General features: G+C 35.8%; 1 protein-coding gene across 1 annotated transcript in view; it reads right to left on the bottom strand.

Annotated features, from left to right (window-relative positions):
- Positions 1-1,496: 1,496 nt before the first annotated feature.
- The window catches only part of SPATA7 (spermatogenesis associated 7), a 31,479-nt gene continuing 10,653 nt past the window's right edge, over positions 1,497-22,322 (bottom strand). Inside the window, exons 4-10 of the mRNA XM_070931482.1 lie at positions 15,390-15,874; positions 13,378-13,444; positions 11,422-11,495; positions 10,135-10,188; positions 7,766-7,843; positions 7,022-7,079; positions 1,497-2,175 (exon numbers count right to left, since the gene is read on the bottom strand). Coding sequence (XP_070787583.1) covers positions 1,717-2,175; positions 7,022-7,079; positions 7,766-7,843; positions 10,135-10,188; positions 11,422-11,495; positions 13,378-13,444; positions 15,390-15,874 — 1,275 coding nt within the window. The 3' untranslated portion in view covers positions 1,497-1,716. The remainder of the gene's footprint in view (positions 2,176-7,021; positions 7,080-7,765; positions 7,844-10,134; positions 10,189-11,421; positions 11,496-13,377; positions 13,445-15,389; positions 15,875-22,322) is intronic.

Raw genomic sequence — 22,322 nt, 5'->3', positions numbered from 1 at the left:
AGTTTGTTCTCACTACCTAGCCATACCTTATCCAAACTATTTGTCCCCATCTCTATTCCCTTTTCTTGTTTATCTCTACTATATCGGGATTTAATTTGTAAATACGGCCACCAATCTATATGGATCCCTTGCTCTTTTAATATCTCATTGGGTATAAGGTTACCACTGTTATCCAAGATATCTTGATAGGTGACCATTTTCTCCCTATCTAACGTATTTGGATGGGTCAGTGCCTCCATTGTGGATATCCATTTTGGGTATTTTAAATAATGTTTATGCCTGATTTCTTTCCATGTCTTCATTAATGTATCTCTAATTTTATGTTTGTGGAAACATATCCCTGTCCCTTTTCCTTTGTCCCAGAGGTAGGCATGCCAGCCTCTCAATAGGTCGTGCCCTTCCAGTTGTAAAATTCTCTTATCTCTTAATAAGGCCCACTCTCGTAGCCATACTAAGTTGGCCGCTTTGTGGTATAGTTCCCAAACTGGGAGTCCTGGACTCCCAGGTGGATACTATTTTCATAATTCGTTCAACAAAGGGTACTAGAGCAGTACTGTGTGTCATTACTGGATGCTTTCTAGACAAAAAATAGTTGCTGACGGTTCTTTGCCACAAGACCCAAGAGAAGCAGGAACAAACTCTTTGCAGCCCACCTTCAAATAGACCCATTACCACCCATGATGTCATACAGCAGCATCCATAAGGAAGTATCAAATTGATTAGCCTATTGAAAGCATTGCACTATTGTGATAGAAGCCCCGTTCCTTTTATTCATATATCATAGTGTTGCATGCATGTACATAGGTACACTTGTGTGATTCTGCTTTTGTCTGGTTGTGCTCTCTCCCTTCCTGATACTTAAGAGTGACTGGAAATTAAAATCTAACAACTGGCGTTCTCAAGGTCTTCACGCCCCATTTTGTGTAATGGGAACTTTATTATGGAGTCTACTTGGAGAGGGTTACCAATTACGCAATGAAACACACTGCTTGCATTTGGACTATTGTCTAAAAGGCTTGAGTGATCAGTATATTAACCATCCCTGATATAGAATATGATCATGCAAACAGCAGTTAATTCATTTTATCCTTCCAACTGCAAGAAAAAGACATCAGACAACTAGTTAACACTATGACTGTGTGATCATCCATTGTTAGTAAATCAGAGGCCCTGTTAACTGATCCATGCTTTAAAAGATAAATGGATGAATCCTTCATCTGAATACTGCATTGCAGAGGATGCTTCTCCATTAAAATCAGACAAAACAATCCTGGTTCACTAAACAGCAAGCTGCACCAGATGTCTGCACAGATATAAATAATGATTCAATCTGGGTGTGTAACTATTTGGAAAAGAATTCAGAAGGGTAGGCATAATTTTTTACAGTTTTTACTCCTGCAAATTTTATATTCATTTATTATAAATGTATTTTGATAAATATAGTCTTGAAAATAAACATTATGCCTCAAACTACATGCCTAGTCTTTTCTGCAATTAATAACATTACACATGACAATTTTGTCTATTGTTTCTTACAATGTTCCAGTGCCCAGTTCAAAAAAGTCTGACTTCTAAAATTTCAAGCCCATTTGCGGTAGCATCCAAAAAAAAATATTAAAAGTCTGATTTGCTAGCATTTTATTTAATTTTCAAAGTTCAGATCTCTGCACTGTTGACTAGATGAACCGCCCCGTTTGGTGCTTTGCTGCTAGTTGTTTACTCCTGGGCCCTGACCAAAGAGATGGGTTCCATCATGTTTTCTTTCAGTTCATCAACTTCTCTCAAATATTCGCTTGTTTCAAAGTCAGCATTACATGTGGTTGAATTGCATGTTGGTGGCAATGGACATGTGTTATCTGGAGTTTCATCAGTTTTCATGGACAGGGGATTCAGCTCAATGTTCAGTAATTCCTTGATATCCTGAGAAATTGCATCCTGGTCTTCCACTCTCTGGAATTCATCATCATGTACAGTGAGGTCACTTGTTATTAAATCCACTGCATTTAACAGCTCTTCACTTTCTGACACTTTGCTCTGGGATATACTGGTAAGTTGAAGGTGCTCTGCTGATTCATTCTGTAAATGCCTATATGCATCGGACACTCCTGCAGAATTTTCCTCCCTGTTGCAACCTAAGTCTACTTTTAGAATCTCCAGCAGGTGGCGCATTTTGTTCTAAGATAGGATAAAAAGATTAAACAACAGTAATTAAAAATATGCCTTATAACAAAAATTTAGAAAATTTAAAAATCCATCAAGAAATTAATTAAACATTTTCCAGAAATCAATTAGGTTAGTCAGGAAGTAAGAGTTAATATGAAAGAAATGCTTAATTTCTTGAAGGGTATAGCAAACTTGTTGAACATTCTTAAGAATAGTATGGTTTGCTTGTTTGTTTATTCATTTATATGAAAATAAATTCAGAAAGATTGGGGAGGGGAGAGGCTGCATAAAAGACAAAGAAAGGAAAGGGAGTTCCTGCAGATTTTACTCCGCTAGTTGTTGCCTACTATAGGGGGCAGTGCTCATCCCCGTTTCGAGGCCATAAGCCAGCACTGTCCAAAGATGTTTTGGGGATCATATGGCCAGCATGACCTTATGGAGCACTGTTTCCTCCCCATCAAAGTAGTTCCTATTTATCTACTCGCATTTGCATACTTTCAAATTGCCAGGCGGGCAGAAGCTAGGTGAAGACGGACACTCACCCCATCATGCAATGATCATGTCGGTTTTACAGCCGACAAGCCCAGCGTCTTAATGACTGACCCACTGCACCGCCCATAAAAGGCAAGTAATAGCTTAATTTAATTTATTAAACTAGTATGCAATCCGACATCCAGCAACTCTCAGTGGCTCCAACTATCAAAGTAAAAACACTAAAACTTATCAAAGAAAGAAGCATAAAAGATAGCAAGGACAACAGACTGGATCATAATGAAGCAAGGACTCTTACTCTCCCTCACTGAAAGCCTTAGTTAAGGCTTTCTTTCTTTCTTTTTTTGGTAATATTTTTTTTTTTTTTAAACACACACACAAACATACAATGCATCTTTTCTGAACAGAATATTGCCCGGTTTTAAATTTATACAGATTTTTGTTCATCTTTAACACAATTTTATATATAATTTTTCTCATACCATTTATTCTCTCTAATTCTAAGAAACCGATATTACCCTTCATGTTAACTTCTCATCCTAATATAGTCCCTTTTTCCTCTTCCCTCCTTAAAATTTGAACCCCTAAATTTAAATTCACATAACATAATACAATCCCCAATTATTACCTTAAATTCTCTTATTCCAATCTCCAATAATTCTTTTATCAACTATTCCAAATAATACATTTCAACAATTAAACATATTCAATAAGAAATCAATTAAGTATCAATCTTACTTCAATATCTCTACTTTTAGATTCATATAATATAATACAGTTCCCAATTATTTTCTTAAATTCTCTTGTTCCAATCTCAAATAGTTTTTTCTTTATCAACTGTCCCAAGTAGTACACTTCAACATTTTTATCAAAAACCCATTAAATATATCTAGGTAATTTATAATCCAATATCATTTCAACTTTCTTTTCTTATTTAATTGAATTCCAACTATATAATTAAGAATATTCCATTTGTCACAGTACCTTTCATTGGTTAAAAATATTCCAATTTTTACATTCATCATACATCCATATATTTTAAACTCACTTCATTAAAAATACAGTTCATTTCTATGTATTGACTTAAGTAATTCATTATTTAGCATTAATCCAGTTATCATAATTTCACTAATTAATTAACCATATTCCATAAAAGATCATTTAAGTATCAGTCTTACTCCAATATCCCTAAATTTATAACATAATACAGTTCTCAATTATTTTCTTAAATTCTTTTGTTCCAATCTAAAATAATTTTTTCTTTGTCAACTATTCTAAATAGTACACTTCAATATTTTTATAACATTTTTATATTATTTTTATAGAAAACAGTTAAACATATCTAATTAATTCATAATCCAATATTATTTCAGCTTTCTGTTTTTCTTTAGTTAAATACCAAATATATAATTAAGGATATTTCATTTATTAAAATCCCCTTCATTAATTAAGAATATTCCAATAATTCATGTATCCATATCATTTTAAAATCACTTCATTAAAAATACAATTTCATTTTTCCCTAGTATTTATTTCCTTTACCCCATATTCTCCTTCAATTTCTTTCTCTCTTTATATTTTACTTTCTTTTTCTTTCCCCTTCTTCTTTTTTGTATTTTAGAATCCTGATCTCTCTTTTCCCTTTTTCTTATCTTCCCACTGTTAATCCCAGTGTAATCATTTTGTTTTTTAAGATCATAAACTCTTCTATTTTGCTGTATCTTTCCCATTATTTTCCATCCCTTTTCCCTTTTTCTTATTTTCTCACTGATAATCCCAGTGTAATCATTTAAGTGTCTTATATTCTTTCTATTCCATCCTTTTCTTTTTTTGTTTTCCCCCCTTTTTCTTTTTCTGTTTTTTCCATTGTTTAACCCAATGTAATTTTTAAAGCTCCTTTTTATTATTACTACCCATATAATAATTTAATTTTCCATAATCAATCTCCTTGTCTTTGTCTTCTTCTTTATTATCAGTCTCTTTTCCTTGCTTCTCATTAGTTGTTTCTTTGTCAGTTTGAATGTATCCTAAGTCAATTTTTTGGTCATCAAGTTTCAATTTTCCATACAACATTGTAATTATTTCCCTTATTTCCATTTTCAATGATAGGTACATCGTTATCATTTCCTTCAGTTCCTGCGCCATTTTGTTCTTTCTAAATTGATATTGTTCCAATTGAAGTTACGTTACAGTCCTCTTTTTTTCTCCAAGCCACAACGCTTGTGAACAAACAAAATCTCCTTAAAATTTCTCACATGCTGTTATCTCTTTCAAAGTCCAAAGTTTTTTTTTACTTTTTCTTTTTCCAAAACAAAAGTTTGATGTTATAATGATTTTTTTTCTCCTGAAGATGGCTCTCTACAATCCACAATTACAATTTATGAGCTTAAAAGGCATCCATTTTGGTTGCAGTCCGTTTTAACAGTTCAATTTAGAGTCATTAACCAGTCCTTTCTATTACAGGCTTTTCTTCGTTTTTGTTTTTTTTAACTCCCTTTAAATTTTCAAAATTGAAAAAGAATTTTTTCGGGCTCTTGGTTTTTCTAATTCTTTTTTTCTTAAAGTTCTCCAAGTATTTTAAATCCAAAACAAACAAATTTCTAGTCGGGTTCTGTTACTTTATAACTTCCGCCTTAATTTTCTTCTTCTGTCCTTTCCCACGCCTATTAGCTGCTGTTCTGACGCCAGAACATTTACAATTGTGTAAAAATCCTTTTTTTTCTTTTCTGCCTATGAGTTAGATATCACTCACCCGGCAGCAATATTCCACTCAATTCTCCACTCCTGCACATCGCTTAATCCGGTTGCCCCAGCTTGCTGGCGGTCGTAATGGCTGCCGCCCCCCACTGCAAAGTCAGAGAGAATTTCCTCTGACCTCCGAGGAACTTGCCTGTTCCTCTTGGTCTTCCAAGGTGCCTCTCTTTCTTCTCTGTCCCTGCAGGACAGATCTGGTCCAAAGACCCCTCTGCAGCGGTTGGTCAGCCTGGGATTTCGTGGGACTCATGAGAGCCCGCTAATCCCCAAATGTCTCGCTGCGACGCTTCTGGTCGAGTCCTAGTTAAGGCTTTTTAAACCAGAAAAGAGTGGAGGCCATTTAGATCTTTGGGGGGGAACCTTATTCCAGAAATCAGATGCTGCTACAAAGAAGGGGCACTTCCAGAGTTCTGATAAGTGGCATTGTTTAATTGGAAGAAGCTGGTGTGTGTCAAATAAAGAACTCTCTAAAATCAAATCAACTGGGTAGGTACTATAGGAGACAGGCACTTCCTCAAGGCAGAATGCCATGTAGGGCTTTATAATGACCAGCACCTTGAACTGCATCTGGAAGCAAACTATCAACCAGTCCTCCATGGGCATGCCTAAGTATGAATATCATTGCTCATGCCACTGCATTCCTACCAGTTGAGGTTTCCGTGTTGTCTTAGTAGAGACTAGTCTAGGCAGAGCATGTTGCAGTAATCAGACTATGAGCTGAGTAGTAATAAGTGACTGTGTGAAGCGCTCCCCATTCTAGGAAAGGGCACAACTGGTACACCAGATGGTTGTGCAAAGGTCCTCATGACCACAGCTGCCACATGCTCTTCAAGCAGCAACTGAAAGTCCAGGAAGCTTCATATACACATGACATTGATCCAAGAAATATTATTATTAAATGAGCAACGTATTCATACATTTATCACTTTGTATAAGTGACAAATGAAAGTAGAGTATACTTATCATATATAATCATGATACGATGGCTTATTCCACTAACCATTCAGGATTACAGTTATCAGTTTATTAACTCTGGTTTGCTTGGGCAAGATATAGTCTTGGAACCTGATGACTACTTGAACTTACCCATGCTGTTAATATTTATTTATTTAATTTATTTGTCAAATATATATAGCCATCCATCTGACAAAAAATGAGTCTCGGAGGTGTATAATTATCATTGCAACAATGTGCACATATTTTGCCGCCTTCCACAGTGGTGGTGTTTTTGTTTTTGTTTTTTGTTTTGACTTCCCAATCTAATCTACAGCTGTAAAGTGCTTGAGTGTTTGTTTCTATCAGCACTGATCAGATCTAACCATCTTTCAAGGTCAGTTGTCTCGGTTTGCAAACATGGTTCGGATGCCACAAGCCACTATCCCTGGCTGCTTCATGTATTTACTTATGGGGAGGAAGGACCAAAGAGGCAATTGATAGTAATAAATGAATTAACTAAATGCTTTTTCAGAGGGTACTTTAACAAATGAGGAATCCTGCCTAATGGTTGTAAATACAAAAATATATATTTAGAAAATCAGAAACAAATATTCTTCAGCAAACACATTGATCATTTTCAGAAATAATTTTTAGATCTCTCATCTATGCAGCATACCTTATTTAAATGGTTCTTGTTTAGTTCTATGTGACGTTCAAACAACCTTTCCAAAGCCCTTTAAAAAGCAAAAATATTGGAAAAGTGTTACACAGGAAAAAATTTTTCAAAAGAAAATTATTAAGAATAATCAACTCCAAGATGTTAACTTATTTCTTTAAAATAGAAACAAAATAATTCTGCCACTTAATTTTTTTATCTTTGGTCTTCTATTCATCAGCTGCAGCTGTCCTGCTTTCACTGTGTAGTTTCTTTCATATCTTTCCTGTTCATATTTTCTCAAATCTACTCTTGAAACTACCAAATGGCCTGCCCAGATTTCAGATCCTTTTATCACCTTGTATCTTTCATTGAGTCTTCCAATCTTTCATCAAAAACATCAAACCAGCCATGCTTCTAGACTTACATTTATTTCTTTGCTGGACATGTACATGAATAGACTGGTGCTTAAATCACACCTTCAAAACCAACAGACTTTCCCCAACTAGACAGTTGCTAGTTACCCCTCATTTATTCTTGGATCTCTGAATGGCCTGGTCACTTTTTGTTCACTGTCTCGTCTTATTCCCATCTACCCATTCTTGTCACCAGTAAAATATTTTTCCCCCTCTGGACTGTATTTATTCAGAATTTTACACACTTCTCACCACAAACCCATCTCTGGTTCTTCCTTTATTTACCACTGATCAATGCTTCACTGCAAAAAAAATAAAATAAAATGTAGGAACTTTAAATATATCCAACCTGTTGGAAAATAACCCAAGCTTCAGAATTTCATCTGTTATGTCCTGAATAAAATTTAAATACCTCAGTTCTTCTTCTCTAAACAGAAAAGATAAAAACCACTTTTAGTCTCGAAATGAAAACACTGAACAAGCACTTTAGCGGCTACCAACCAATTCCCATTTATGATCTCGGATCATAAATACTAACATCAATAAATGAAGACAAACTAATTAGTTTGGTGGATTATTTCACCTCAAAGTCTTCTCTTAGGAGTGAATTTATTCTACTTCCTACCATTGCTGATTTGTCCTCTATATATGAGCAGTGTCTGCTAGTACAAATTTGTACCTTTTTATACAGGGGATCTTCCTGCCGCATTATGTATACATACATAATGAACTACCTGTACCTGGATTGCAGGATCTAAGTCTTGAATTAGTTTTATTATATTTAGTTGTCAAGCTAAGCAGCATTTACTTTTTTTTTTTATTAAAAATGGATGGCTGAGTCAGCCTTGAGCCCTGTCGGGATCGAACTCCTGGTAGTGAGCTAGTCTGCAATACTGCATTCTAAACACTGTGCCACCACGACTCATTTTAAGAGTTATCTAAAAAAAGCAAACTAATGCAATACATATACAAAAATTTAACAGAAATAAGCAATCAGCAAATCTGCTAATATGTCACTAAATTTCCTCTTATATAAACAATAGTGTTGTTAAAGAATTTGCTTGAATGAAGAGTGTTAAGCAACACACAACTCTGCCATATATTCCATTGCATCAGTAAGAGCTGGAAATCTGACAATCTGCACAACTGACAATCTGTTCAGTTAATGGATTGCTAGAGTAGAGTAGAATAGAATGGAATGGAATGGATAGGATAGGATAGGATAGGATAGGATAGGATAGGATAGGATAGGATAGGATAGGATAACAGAGTTGGAAGGGACCTTGAAAATCTTCTAGTCCAACCCCCTGCTTAGGCAGGAAACCCTACACCACTTCAGACAAATGGTTATCCAACATCTTCTTAAAAACTTCCAATGTTGGAGCATTCACAACTTCTGGGGGCAAGTTGTTCCACTGATTAATTGTTCTAACTGTCAGGAAATTTCTCCTTAGTTCTAAGTTGCTTCTCTCCTTAAATTGGCTTTAATGTTTTTGAAACACCCCTCCTCCCCGCCCAGAATGCTTACTTTGAACTTCAGATTTGCTGGGAATAGAAAAGGTTTGGGAAAACAGATAATGATTTTACATGAATTGATGAGGAGACTGATCTTTTAGTTGGGACACAAAATGTTTGGGGGAAAAGTGTATGAGCAATCTATCTCATAGGTCATAATTGATCCCATAGCGACCTATGAGATGCAATGAAGTTTATGTTGCATCCCTTTTGTTTCAGTGTAATATTGTTCTCAACAACATTAAGTGTAAGATCTGTAACTAAGTATGACAGACAGGCAGAAGACTAGCAGAGCATATTTGCCAAAATAAGTTCCTTAATTTTAGAGCACATGGATAGATTCAGTCATAATTTCAATTGGGAAATGGACAGCATCCTAGATCAAGCTAAATCCAAAAAAATATTAAAGAATGCTAAATGCTTGGTATTCAGACAAGTCAGAAAAAATATGACCAGAATATCTCCTTGCTAGCAATCAATGCCCGGATAAGCAGTATTAATACCAGCCCAACAATCAAACAGTAAACAAGTTTAATCAAGGAGCTATCAAAACAACATCATTAACACTGACAAAGAAAGCCATTTTATATATAATCAGGGAGCAAACCCCATTCCCTTCTAGTACTGAAGATGTTATCTAGTCTGGTAATGAAACATCTGCAAACAACAATGAAGGTCAGAGAACACCAAGGACTCAATTTCTCGTATCTTGCTTGTAGGTTTTCCTACTTATTTAGCCCATAAATAAGCAACATATCCCTTTCTTTCCTCCCTTGCATTCTCATGACATTTTCATATAAATAGGAAGGGAACTGTTTCATATAGCATTTCATGGATTTTCCATAATGTAGCTTTGGGCCCCAATGCTAGAAAGTAAATAAAAGAAATGCAGAAGAAATGGAAGTAATTTTGATTTAAATCCATTAACCAAACCAGGTTGTGGTGTCTTGTGTCCTTAAACATGTGAATGTTGTGGTTATATCAGATTGTTCGATATGGTTATATGTGTCAAAATGATATTAAGGGGTGGGGTAGGGGAAGGAAAGAAACAGGATCAGTGATATAAAAATAATCCGGTAATTTTTCATTGTGCAACAATTTAGCAACTGATGTACATGGGTCCAATTGTAATTACCTCACTTAAAATGTCAACTTCATTAATGTTTTGCATTTATGTAACATAGAAATTAATGAGTTACTTACTCAGCTTGGATTTTCCTCATGGTTGGGGACTCAACAGAACATGGAGAAATTGCTCTAAGCCATAAGGAGGAAGGAACAGTGCAAATCAGACCCAGAAGGCAGAATACTATGAAAATGTACATTGTTTCATATAAGGCTATGCTCAAATTGATCGCTATGTCTAAAGGAGGAAAATGCACAGTGTGATCATTCTTATTTTTGAATTTTATTCCCCAATGAAGGCAAGGGAGTAAATAAAATCATGTAACCACTTTTAGAATTATTAAATGGATATTACCCAGTAACTCTCACTGTGGTGTGAAAGAGGGAGAGAAAATAATATATTTTATTTTAATATAAAATAAACTGTTAATCAAACTTAAACCTGTCAATCTACATAGTGGGCAAAGACAAGTAAATTGCAGGAAACTCAAACCCTGGGCAACCAATCAGGAGCAGGAAGATGTTTATTTTTTTCTCATGAGTTGTTAAAAAAGGAGAGAGGAACATTTTGCCCTTGCAATTTTATCTTTGTCTTCTATCCCAATAGGATAGATTCTGGGCAATGAACAAGTAAACAACAATAAAAACACAAAACGTAAGAAATAAAACAGTCAACAAAAAGTAACCCTGCAAATAACAGAACATTCCAACGTATTCTTACTGCATGCAAACAGATAGTAGGGTCAATGTATCTCTGGTGGAAAAGTTTTCGAAACTGTGTGGATTGCTATTAAGAAGGTTTGCTGTTTTCTCCATTGCCCTCTGCATTTCTCAGCATCCCCCTTGTAGAATTTTGTTGGGGATGGGCAAGTTGGTGCTTACTGAATCTCCGTGCTTTACATATGGTATATAGGTTTTAAAGATGATAACCAGCATTCTGAATTGGGTCCAGTGTCTTCCTAGCAATCAGTGCTGCAATCTGCCGTCTTTGTCTCAGCCTGAGGTGGCATTATTCTGAATTTTGGCTTTACACAAATATATTTACCCATCTTTCACCTGAAGTAAACACCTGTTCATTGATGGTGGGTTAATCATCCAGTTACATCCAAGAAAGATTTTATCACATTCTCATGATTTACTAATTCATTATTTATTAATCAAAATAAATATTGTGGTTCAAACAAATATTTCATCTTTCACATTAGATCTTTACCTTATTTGCTCTCCTTCTGAAATTTTGTTTGAAGGGAAAAATAGGTTTAGAAGTTCATACAGTTCTAAACCTCACAAAATTCATCATTCTGGACTTCTGGAAAGTCACAGGGTGTGTCAAAAAAAGAGGAAAAAGATCCAAATACTGCTTACCTTGGAGAGGATAACCGAGAAATAGTTTTCATTTCATCAGACTTCTGTTCATTAGAAAACCTGGGATCTTCTACCTGTAAAGAATACATCTCTGTTATTGATACAAAATTCATTTGTACAGGTAGTCCTCGACTTGAGCCCAATTTTTCTGTTGTTAAGCAAGACATTTCTCAAGCCATTTGTTAACCTTTTAGGAACTGCTGAAAAGACTATAATGTAGACAGGAGATATCATATCCTTCCCCCTCTGCTCAGTTTTAACATAGATGGCCTCTTTAACCCCTCTTTCAAACCAATGGTCCTCTCTGTTCAGAATGTGAACTTTGCTGTCTTCAAAAGTGTGACCTTTGTCTTTCAAATGCAATGGACTGCTGAATCTTGTCCTGATGGATAGGAGAACATATCAGCAGTTCCAAGAACCCATTCCATACTCATTTGCACTCTAATTCAGGTGACCCAAGAGTACAGATAAACCCCCAAGTTGCCTCAACAACTCTCAGAGAGCTAAAGACTGACCTACAGAGTGCTAACAACCAGATAACTCCAAGGAGTATATATTCCATTCCCCACCATTCAATCAGTACTGAAGAAACATTTTGGATGAGAAGCAAAACACCTTCAAGAAAACAAAGGAAGTCCAGTTGCCTTTTGAAAAGCACCTTTCAGACCAGAATGTGAGACGAAATTTGAGTGCCTGTGAGTAATGGGAGAACCTCTAGTTGGGTGGGGTGGGTGGATGGGTGGTGTTGAAACTATTACTGGCTGTTCCAGCCATCCAAACCACCAAACAATTCTGATCTATTGCTATGCAATCCACTACCTTTTGGCCACGCTTTCATGAAGGTTAAGTCACTAATGAATGGAATTCAATTTAGCACATCTATTTGTTTTTAACATGGTGACCAGCTTGTTATGCAAACCTTTTTTTAGACAAAAATGCAGGAAATTAAAAAAAAGAATATAAAATAGTAATGTAAACATGGCTATTACTACTATATTATTAAACTAAACGTGCATTAAAATGTTTTCATTAAAATAGAATTGGATAAATGTAATCTTGCTGGAACACTGCTGAGAAGACCTAGTTACACAGTCAGCAAATTCTATAAATCCTAACAGAAAGCCAGCAAGCAGCATCCTAATGATAAACATAAACATATAGGCAGATTATTAAATATTTAAAATATTAGAAACAACACTCTGAACTAAGCTGGAAACCCAAGGACAACAAGTTAAACTATGAGGGTATAATGATTTATCCTTTTGCCACAATTGAAGTGGCCTCATTCTTCATCAATTGAAGTGTTCTAGTTATGGTTCTAGTTATATAATTCCATTGTAATAATTAGCAAAGGAAAAGGCATGACATTAATTTATCTTAATAAGGTTGAAACTAATGTACCAAACCAAAGTGAAATAAAAGGCACTTCTGCTAGAGCATCCATTGTGTTTCTAGAGAAAACATCAAATCCAAAAAACATCCAAGCCACAAATGAGACCTTTTAGTAGGTCAGGGCAACGACTTTCAATATGAAATGTAACCAGGGGTGAAAATCAACAGGTTCTGACAGGTTCGGGAGAACCGGTAGCAGAAATTTTGAGTAGTTCGGAGAACCAGCAAATACCACCTCTGGATGGCCCCAGAGTGGGGTGGGAATGGAGATTTTGCAATATCCTTCCCCCGGGAGTAGGGAGGGAATGGGGATTTTGCAGTATCCTTCCCCTGGAGTGGGGTGGCAATGGAGATTTTGCAGTATCCTTCCCCTGCCACACCCACCAACCCACGCCCACCAAGCCACACCACGCCACACCCACCAAGCCACGCCCACAGAACCGGTAGTAAAAAAAATTGGATTTCACCACTGAATGTAACCAATTACCCAGAGCAACAGACTTCTTTTTATGAATGGCCTGGTGACTAGAGCAGAAACAAACACAAACAGATCATTTGAATTACCTCCTTCGTGATTGTCTGAAAACTAGGCAAATTCTTTTTTTCAGTTGCTTCAGGCTCGGCTTGAAAACTACAAAATACAATGATCTTATGTCATTTTTGCAGAAACAATACTTCATATACTATTTTGAGTATCTATGGGGCAGAGCATATTACTATCTGGGTTCAAAAAATGATGATCAGAGTGTTAATGCTTATAGATGCTATACTCATCGTTTGTGGCTATTCATGAGGTGGCAGACAAATGGCCCACAGGAAGGAAAACTATACAAGGAACTGTTAATCCATCTGCTTGTATAAATCTTTTTTAATAAAGAAACCGCGATAAAGATATAAAAGATGTGGAATATTAATAGTATCTATAGAATAACTATGGCACCTCTGAATTAAGAGTATTCCCAAAAGGCCTAAGTCTTCTAATCATGCCACAATCATTTCCTTGCTTGGCATTAAATACAGTGATGAAGGGACTCTTAATTTGCTATCGAATCCCAGTTCTAAAGAAGACAGTGAATTGATAGCACTTAATAAACCTTTAGCATGAGAAAAATAAGTATTATATTCGGAGGAGATTTAATTAAGGCAGAAGACATCTATTCTGTATTATTTATATCTTTGAATAAGATGCTTACTGTCTTGCAACTGTGCTGCCTTTTAATATCCTCTATTAATATAAATGGAAATGAAGTAAAATATATGGGAGATCTGTGTTTGGCACCTAAATTACATGTATTAATGAATATAATTATGTTAATATTTGTGGCACTATACTGTATACAACACAAAATATAGATACCTTCCTGTTGGAGCTTCTAGTATCAAATCCAATTTTTTGTTGAACTTTAGCTGTACATATACTAATAAATTCAAATTGAAATACACTACTTGCAATTAAAATTATAAATCTGACTTTCAAGACAAGAATCAGGGCAGTCCTAACAATATTGGCCTTGATTTTTCAGGAGCTTGGTTCAAATGTCTTTTAAACATAAATTCAAAAGTGATTTTGATTAGATTAGATTACATTGTCTGTGTCTCAGTTTATTATCCTGTTTCTTTTATTATGAACACTCCAACCCCTTTTGCCAGAGTCAAGTAATTTCTGCTTACTACTCTGGAGTAAAACTTACTATCGTAGCTGTATTTCCACGTCAGAAAATAGATAAATCTGGTAGAACATTATTAAGCAATATAAAAAAGTTCATAAATATGCTTGGATACAGACTTGCTGGAGCGCATGGAACAACTATTTTCTCCTAATTACTAATTCCTCTTTTCCTATGTCATTTCCCTTGCTATTCCAGAGTTTTGGGGAATCCTCTGGATAAATCCTGGAGGTGATGCCATCATCCTACAGAAAATTCCCAATGGAAATATGATTCCATTTGCAAATGGAGGAAGCTTTTCCATTTGTAGATTTTAGCATCCAGCCCAATCACCCCTGCATATTCTATGAAAAATAAAATTAAGCAGGATCAAATTATTCATATAGATATGAATCTACAATATGACAATGGGACATCTCTGCAAATGTAAATACACCAACAAGCTGTGCACAATAACTAAAATACAGGTGATGAGCAGACATATGGGCTCCTAATACCTACAACAGCTCTTTGGAAATATAATTTTCCATGAAGGTGGACTTATGTCATTCGAAAGGGGTGTTTTTTTAAAAAGAGAAGAATGAAATGAAGCAAATATGAGATCTTTGTTAATTGTTCATTGCCTCATTTTTAATTTTACCACATGTTTATACTGTGGTAATAGTCACAGGATGAAGTGTCTTGATGTACTACTATAGGACATTTTTCATCCATCTACTACTTAGCGATGTTACACACACACACACACACACACACACACACACACACACACACACACACACAAGTTACTGCCCACCCATTAAGTTAAGCTTTCCATTGTTAAATATGAACATGAAGCAGCAATTCAATGCACCACAGAGGAGGTTCGTGCAATGCCTATAATACGACTTCCTTAAGAAAGTTCTTCACCTGCTTATTTCAGTTTGTGTTTCTGCTTCTATCTGTTGCCTTAGATTCTCCCTTACTTTCCGTCTCGCTGGGGTGTAATATCTGTACTGTGAAAGAAAGGATTTTGCGTCCGACTTTAAAGTCCTTGGAGTGAACGGCTGCTGACCATTGGTAAAATGTTGGGAATGCTTATCCAGGAGATCCCCACTGCATGCTCTGGAGTCGGGAGTTTGAGCTTTTGAAGAATGCTTGCTTGCTGTAGTGTCAGAAGAACTGCAGGAAACTCTAGAATGTAATTTTTGTAGGCTTGAAATGCTGGAATCTGAGCTTTCAATTGATAAGCTGGAGATTTTTGGACCAACTTTTTTGTTATTTTTTTCTTTCCTTTGAAAGTTTGTGCTTTGCTTTTCTGGAGTCAATAGGGGGTCTGACCCATACTTCTGTTCACATGGTGCCCTTACGAGTTCCTTGTCTGCTGGTTCTGATGAATCCTGTGTTGGGGTGGGCTGGAAAGACATAAAAACCACAGGCCATTTGATTGGTCTCTTTTCATGAAAAGCAGACAAAGAATAAATACCAAATGAATACTATTCTCTGCCATTTGTTTGCCTCATAATGAAGTGCTTATAAAAAAATACAGAGATATTGATTGGACTCTGTTTAGGCTGAGACATTCCCTTTGGCCCCACAAACTGACAAAAGACTTTCTACCTCGGGGGCTTTGGACTTGCCAGGTTGATTGTTCTTTTGCCCTGGGATATAGCTCGGTATTTCGTTTCCTTTTTGCTGAAATAAAACGTCAGTGAAAAGAAAAAAAACCCATCCAAGCACCCGCCACACAGCAGTATAAACCAATGGAATTAATATTAAAATGACAAGTTGATTTCTGTGCTATCCCCATAATTGTTTCAATTATTCAAATATCTGCTTTTGCAAACAGCACTTGATCTTCTGTTTGTTTTATTTCATAATTTCCATAAAGTTTCTCCATTGGTTGGTTATGCCCTTATTTGTCAACCAGCCTGGGGTCTACTGTAACTGTTGTGGAATTTCCTTCCAGATTTGATAAAGGCACAGCCAGACAGAATTGCGCGGAAGTATTCTTTTATTTGCAACCAAGGGCCAATAATCTCTTACAGCACATGAATAAAAAGACAGAAACTCATAAAATGGCTTCTCTATCTATCCTGCAGAGGAGAAAGGTCCACTGGGGATGGCATCAAAAAGCTGTACACCACAGCAAGAACATGACAATGGAACTGAGGACAGGCACAAGAGAAAGGTCAGCGAGGGGCAGTTGTAGTGGTGGCGGCAGCAGGGACCAATTGTAAATGCACTGGTGCCCCCCCTCACATTTTTATTATGTGACCATGAGGGCACTGTATGGTTATAAATTTGAGGAGTGGTTCATTTTTCTCTGCTGCTGTAACTTCAAATGACTGCTGAATGAATGGATGTTGAGCAAGGACTACCTGTACAATTACATTTTCCTCTGGTCTAACACAGCCTTGAAAATGGATTCGGAAGATATTTTTAAAAACACAAAGAAACTATTGAAAATATTGAAGAGAAATCAAAATTCAAAACAGCCAGTAGAAGGGTGTTTTGAATTTTGATTTCTCTTCAATATTTTCAATATTTTCTTTGTGTTTTTAAAAACATCTTCAGAGTCCATTTTCTTCATCAGAAGGGGAAAAAGTTTAAGATTATAAACTATGTGTACTCTGGGCATTATAAAGTCAGCATTGTCTTGCTGAATAACTAACCCAGGCAGCATATAAAGCAAAAAGTAATTCTGCACAGAAATATAGCTATTAAGTTATTCTTTGAACCATGTAGTGTTATGCAAAGCATTAAGACTGAGATGTCATGAGCAAAAGAAATTAAAGCTCGGAAACGAAAGAAAATGTAACTAAATCTAATATATGCCAATGCTATTCATTATAGATTTCCATATTTTCTATCCTTGAAAACCAGTTTTCTATGCATTTGTTTTTTAAGCTGCTGTATTGCTATTCTAAAGCAAAACCAAAAATTACATTCAATTGCCAGTTAATAAAACACTGTAAGAAGCCGTATAAAGTTAAAGATACAAGAACCACTCTTTAGCAGTTCTTTTCCTTGACATCATTGATTTTTATGTATTCATTTACAACCTAGCATGCCACTGAGGAAAGGCATTACAAAAGGTGGCTGCAGATAAAACTAGCAACTCAGCAGACTTGAAGCTTTTGACAGACTATGAAATGGAAACAAAGTCATATAAATTCTCCAAAGCAATAAACCTGAACAAGGCACTTTTGCTATTCCCAGGGATTCTTTGTAGTGCTTATAATGTATATCAGAGTATGAACCAGGAGAAAGATATACATGGAACAATTAACCTTCAACAATACACATGTATATGTGTATTTCACACAAATTCCCAAAGCAGCGGAGGTGCTATTAAATAACCCTGACAGCTCAAAACAAATGGCAAAGCTTTCTAGTTTTGACTTTCTGCTGAAACACTGAAATAAAATCATGAAAAATACTGCTGTCTGCACAAAATTTATTTATTTATTAATCAAATTGATATAGCCACCCATCTCACCAAAGGCAACTCTGGGTGATGCCACAAACAGATAAAATCACACAGGAAAACAACAATATAAAATATATAAAAAAATCACTTTAAAAGATAAGTATTATAATAACAGATATATGCAGTATGTCTTACTGAAGACACTGAGCTTGTCGATCAGAAAGATCAGCAGTTCGGCAGTTCGAATCCCTAGTACAGGTCTCCTGCATGAGCAGGGGGTTGGACTAGATGACCTCCAACTCTGTTACTGAAGAATCTTGTAACACCTATTTAATTTTGGTGAATCAGAATATGCCAAGGACACACAGTTTTTTTTTTTATTATTGCAAATTGTTTGCCTGTAGCATGCCTAAGAATTCAAGACAGGAATCAAAATACGAACATCAGGAAAATTCAATTAAATCTGTAGCACATCTGTGTGTTTTGATTCAAATGTTAGTGTTGTTACATAATGCTAAACGTTGTCATAAGAAGGTTAAGTTGCTCATCTCTTTTCTCTTGTGTAGCCACAAGAAAAGATGATAGCTTTTGTTTCTATTTTAGATTAATCCCAGTTTATCATATTACATCAGCTCAACTAAATGGTAGTTAATGTTAAACATATTTGGTGAAAAAGCCAGCATCAAACTACAGAAGTGTTGATCCAGAAAACTATATTTCTCTATGTATGATTAAGAAATGAAGTAATATTGACATAACCTAAGATCACACATTTCCATCCGCTGCATGTTCATAATACTCTATAAAGCAGGGGTCTCCAAGCTTGGCCACTTTAAGACTTGTGGACTTCAACTCCCAGAATTCCCCACCAACATGTTGGCTGGGGAATTCTGGGAGTTGAAGTCCACAAGTCTTAAAGTGGCCAAGCTTGGAGACCTCTGATATAAAGCACATCCGTATATTGTAGCAATTATTTTACAATATTTTATTCTTTATGATCCATTTCATAGTCCCAGTACCCAAAATATCATTAACAGCCCTTATAAAGACGAATGTAATCTCTTTCTGTCTTATCTATTTTAACAGCTGTCTACTTAAAATAAAATGCTTTTGTTTTTCAAAGATAATGTACAACACAATGAACATTTTTGAAAAATACTCCTGCAGTCCACATTTCATTTTCTATAGGACTCTGCAGCATTAATGTATATATGTTTTATGATTGTGAGCAAATTATTAAAAGGAGAGCATACTGGAAGGAAAAGAAATAAATTGAAATTCAATGACAAATTCAATGATGCTAAAAATGGAATATTTAATAGAAAATCAAATAACAGAATAACTTAAAATTAAAGTTTATAATAAGGGAAAATATAAACAACTACAGTATTTGTATGGTACAAGCAGGCTTTACTAAGTAATAAAATCTATACCTTCCATAGGTATATGGACTATTTTTGGTTCTGTCACTGAATATGAACAAAAGATCACTACAAACGTCTTTCTTCAATTTCTAGGTCTGAGCTGGAGGAGAACGACAAAGGCGTGTACTGTAATAACAACATATCTAATAAAAAAGCTGACTAGCTCTGAATTGTTGGTAGTAATATATATTGGAAGACTTTTATAAGAACAAGAACTGGAGAAAGCATTGGCCAGACCTGCTTCTGAAGAGACAAGCTCTACCATCGATCATGGCAGAAACACACTCCATAGCTCCTGACTTGGCATTCATGAATTTTGACACAATAAGGAAACTTGGCCACCCATCTTGCAATTTAATTTCTTTTGTCTATCCCATATGAAAATACTGACTGCCTTTTTCTGGTGAAAAAGTTCTTGGGTTTGTAGAAAAAGGAACTAGCAAAAAAAGAAAGTTTATGGTAAAGGGCATTACAGGTGAAAATTAGATATCGCTACAAAGGAAGAAAAAGCCAAATCAAGGAAGAATTAACACAAATTACATTACACAGAAATACAGGTAGTCCTCAATTTACAACAGTTCGTTTAGTGACTGTTAAAAGTTATAGTGGTGCTGAAAAAAGTGACTTTTGACCATTTTTCATACTTATGACAACTGCAGTATTCCCTTGGCTACATGATCAAAATTTGGATGCACGGCAACTGGTTCACAATTATGATGATTGCAGTGTCCAAGGCTCACCTTTTGCGACCTTCTAATAAGCAAAGTCAATGGGGAAGCCAGATTCACTTAACAACCGTGTTACTAACTTAATAACTGCAATGATTCACTTAACAACTGGGACCTAATGGAGCAAAACTTAACAAATGTCTCACTTAGGAACATTAATTTTGGGCTCAATTGTAGTCATACGTTGACGACTACCTATGCCACCAAACTGAGAAATAGCCCAGTAAGTATTCAACAGTGGAAATAAAAAAAAAAAAAAGGAAAAGGAAACCAACAAAAAAAAGTCTCTTTCCTACCACACTATGATACTCACAAAGTTGTAAGTACCTTTTAATGAAGAACAAGTTTATTACCATGAGAAAGGAAGATTCTACTTCTCAAAAGGAGGTTGCCCACCTCTGTATCACCCAACAAAGAGTTTTTAAAATTCTAGTTGCCATCAGCCATGAAATACTGGAAGGAATAGAAAGGAAAGACCAAACAAAAATCATTTTTCAGAGATCATTTCAAGCTCTGCAATCAATCTCTTTAAATAGTCTGTCTGCTAGGAATCTTACACATCAGAAAGCTGTAACAAATCTGTTAAGCAAGCCTATGCTATCACCCCAAGCACAGAGAGCTGGATACATCTCACTTTTTGCCTAGTTTCATAGGCAAAGGGTTTAAAAGAATCTGCCTTCTTTTTCTTAAGATATATAATGTACAGATTTTTTTTAAGGTGGCAGAAATACAGCAGTTTCCCTTCTAGAATATTTAAAGACATTCCAGTCCAGCCCGTGATTCAGTCACACTCTTCTCACTTGCTGAAGGCTACAGCCTTCTGCCGAAACAGGATAATACAGAAACTAGTGCTTCAATTTAAGGAGAATGCAACCATCTTTTTCTTTCCCCCAATGGCTCATTTTATGCTCCATTAATAGATCTTCAGAACAGATTCTGGATTTTAAAACAACAAGCCTCCTCACCAACATCTTTTATCCCTCAGCTGGCTCTAACTGACTACAATGGAGAGGAGAATGTAACTGCTCCACTTACTTGTTTAATGCAGTTCCAAGAAGAGGAAATTACCCCTGTGGGCTGAAATCATTAGAATTGAAGTACGGTATTCCTCAAAGAACTATATTCCTCAAAGGCAAGAATTTCTTTCACCTCTGATATTGACTCTAATTTGGATTCTATTATCCAAACAAGCTTGTCAAGAAAAAAAAAATGAAATACCATGCCACCTATTTAGATTTTACTTCAGATTTTATTTTCAATTTAAAAAGAGATCTAAGCTACCCCTATTAATTGAAATATGGACATTTGGTTGTTCAGTTGCAGAGATAATAAACTTCATATGTTTCATAACTATATTCATCATCAGCTTGTTGTAAAAAACCTGGCTTCCAACTGATTGGGCACTTAGTGGATATACAGCTTACTTCCTACTTTCCTGTAGCTGGGAAAGATAGAGGTAGACCTAAAGGTGGCTTAGATATATTGATCAGCTTTCTATGGCAAATAGCCAGATGCACACTCTGGCACCAGCTTGTATCTCACATAGTTTAACATCCTGAATCAGGAAGGACCTGGATCTCAATTCAATGTCATGTTTTCCCTTCAGCACTTCTGGGTGAAAGATATATCTATCATGTTCCTGGGTCTCAGGACAAGTCAAAACTATCCAACATGTTCTTCTGCATTGCCTGTTTTATATAGAACCTGAAAATGCTTTCATTTCCCCACTCCTGACTTTCCCCAATCAACAATATTAGCAATCTCTACTTTCCGGTAATGGACATCAACCCTGAAATAACGTTTAAGATTGTCAGGTTTTGTATAGCAACAAACAAAACCAGGCAAGGCATAATTAAGAGCAACTGAACCTGTCTGAGATAGCCCAAAATAGTTCAAGCTCTGCATTAACTGCTAGTTGCTTTTTAACTTCTTTTTTTTATGCTTTGGTTCATACATGTCATGTCAGATATTTTATTGTCTTCTCAGGTTCGAAAGGGATTTGTAATGTTATTGATTTATCTACCATTTTTAAAATTTGTATTTTATGTTGCTCAGGGGTGAAATGCTCCCGGTTCAGACCAGATCGCCCGATCCGGTAGCGATGGTGGCGGGTAGTACAGAGAACCGGTAGCAAAAATCCTTGCGCCCCCCCATGTCCAGCTGAGCCGCGAGATCATCAGAGGCTGTTTTTTTTTACTTTTAAAAGCATTTTTTCTATAACCTCTTCAGCCGAAAAAATGCTTTTAAAAGTAAAAAAAAAAAAAAAAAGCCTCTGATG

The sequence above is a fragment of the Pituophis catenifer genome, unplaced genomic scaffold, assembly GCF_029215685.1.
Source record: "Pituophis catenifer annectens isolate HBS135680 unplaced genomic scaffold, rPitCat1.0.hap2 SCAF_1, whole genome shotgun sequence".
Lineage (NCBI taxonomy): Eukaryota > Metazoa > Chordata > Lepidosauria > Squamata > Colubridae > Pituophis > Pituophis catenifer.
This window is presented reverse-complemented; position numbering and strand designations above follow the sequence as displayed.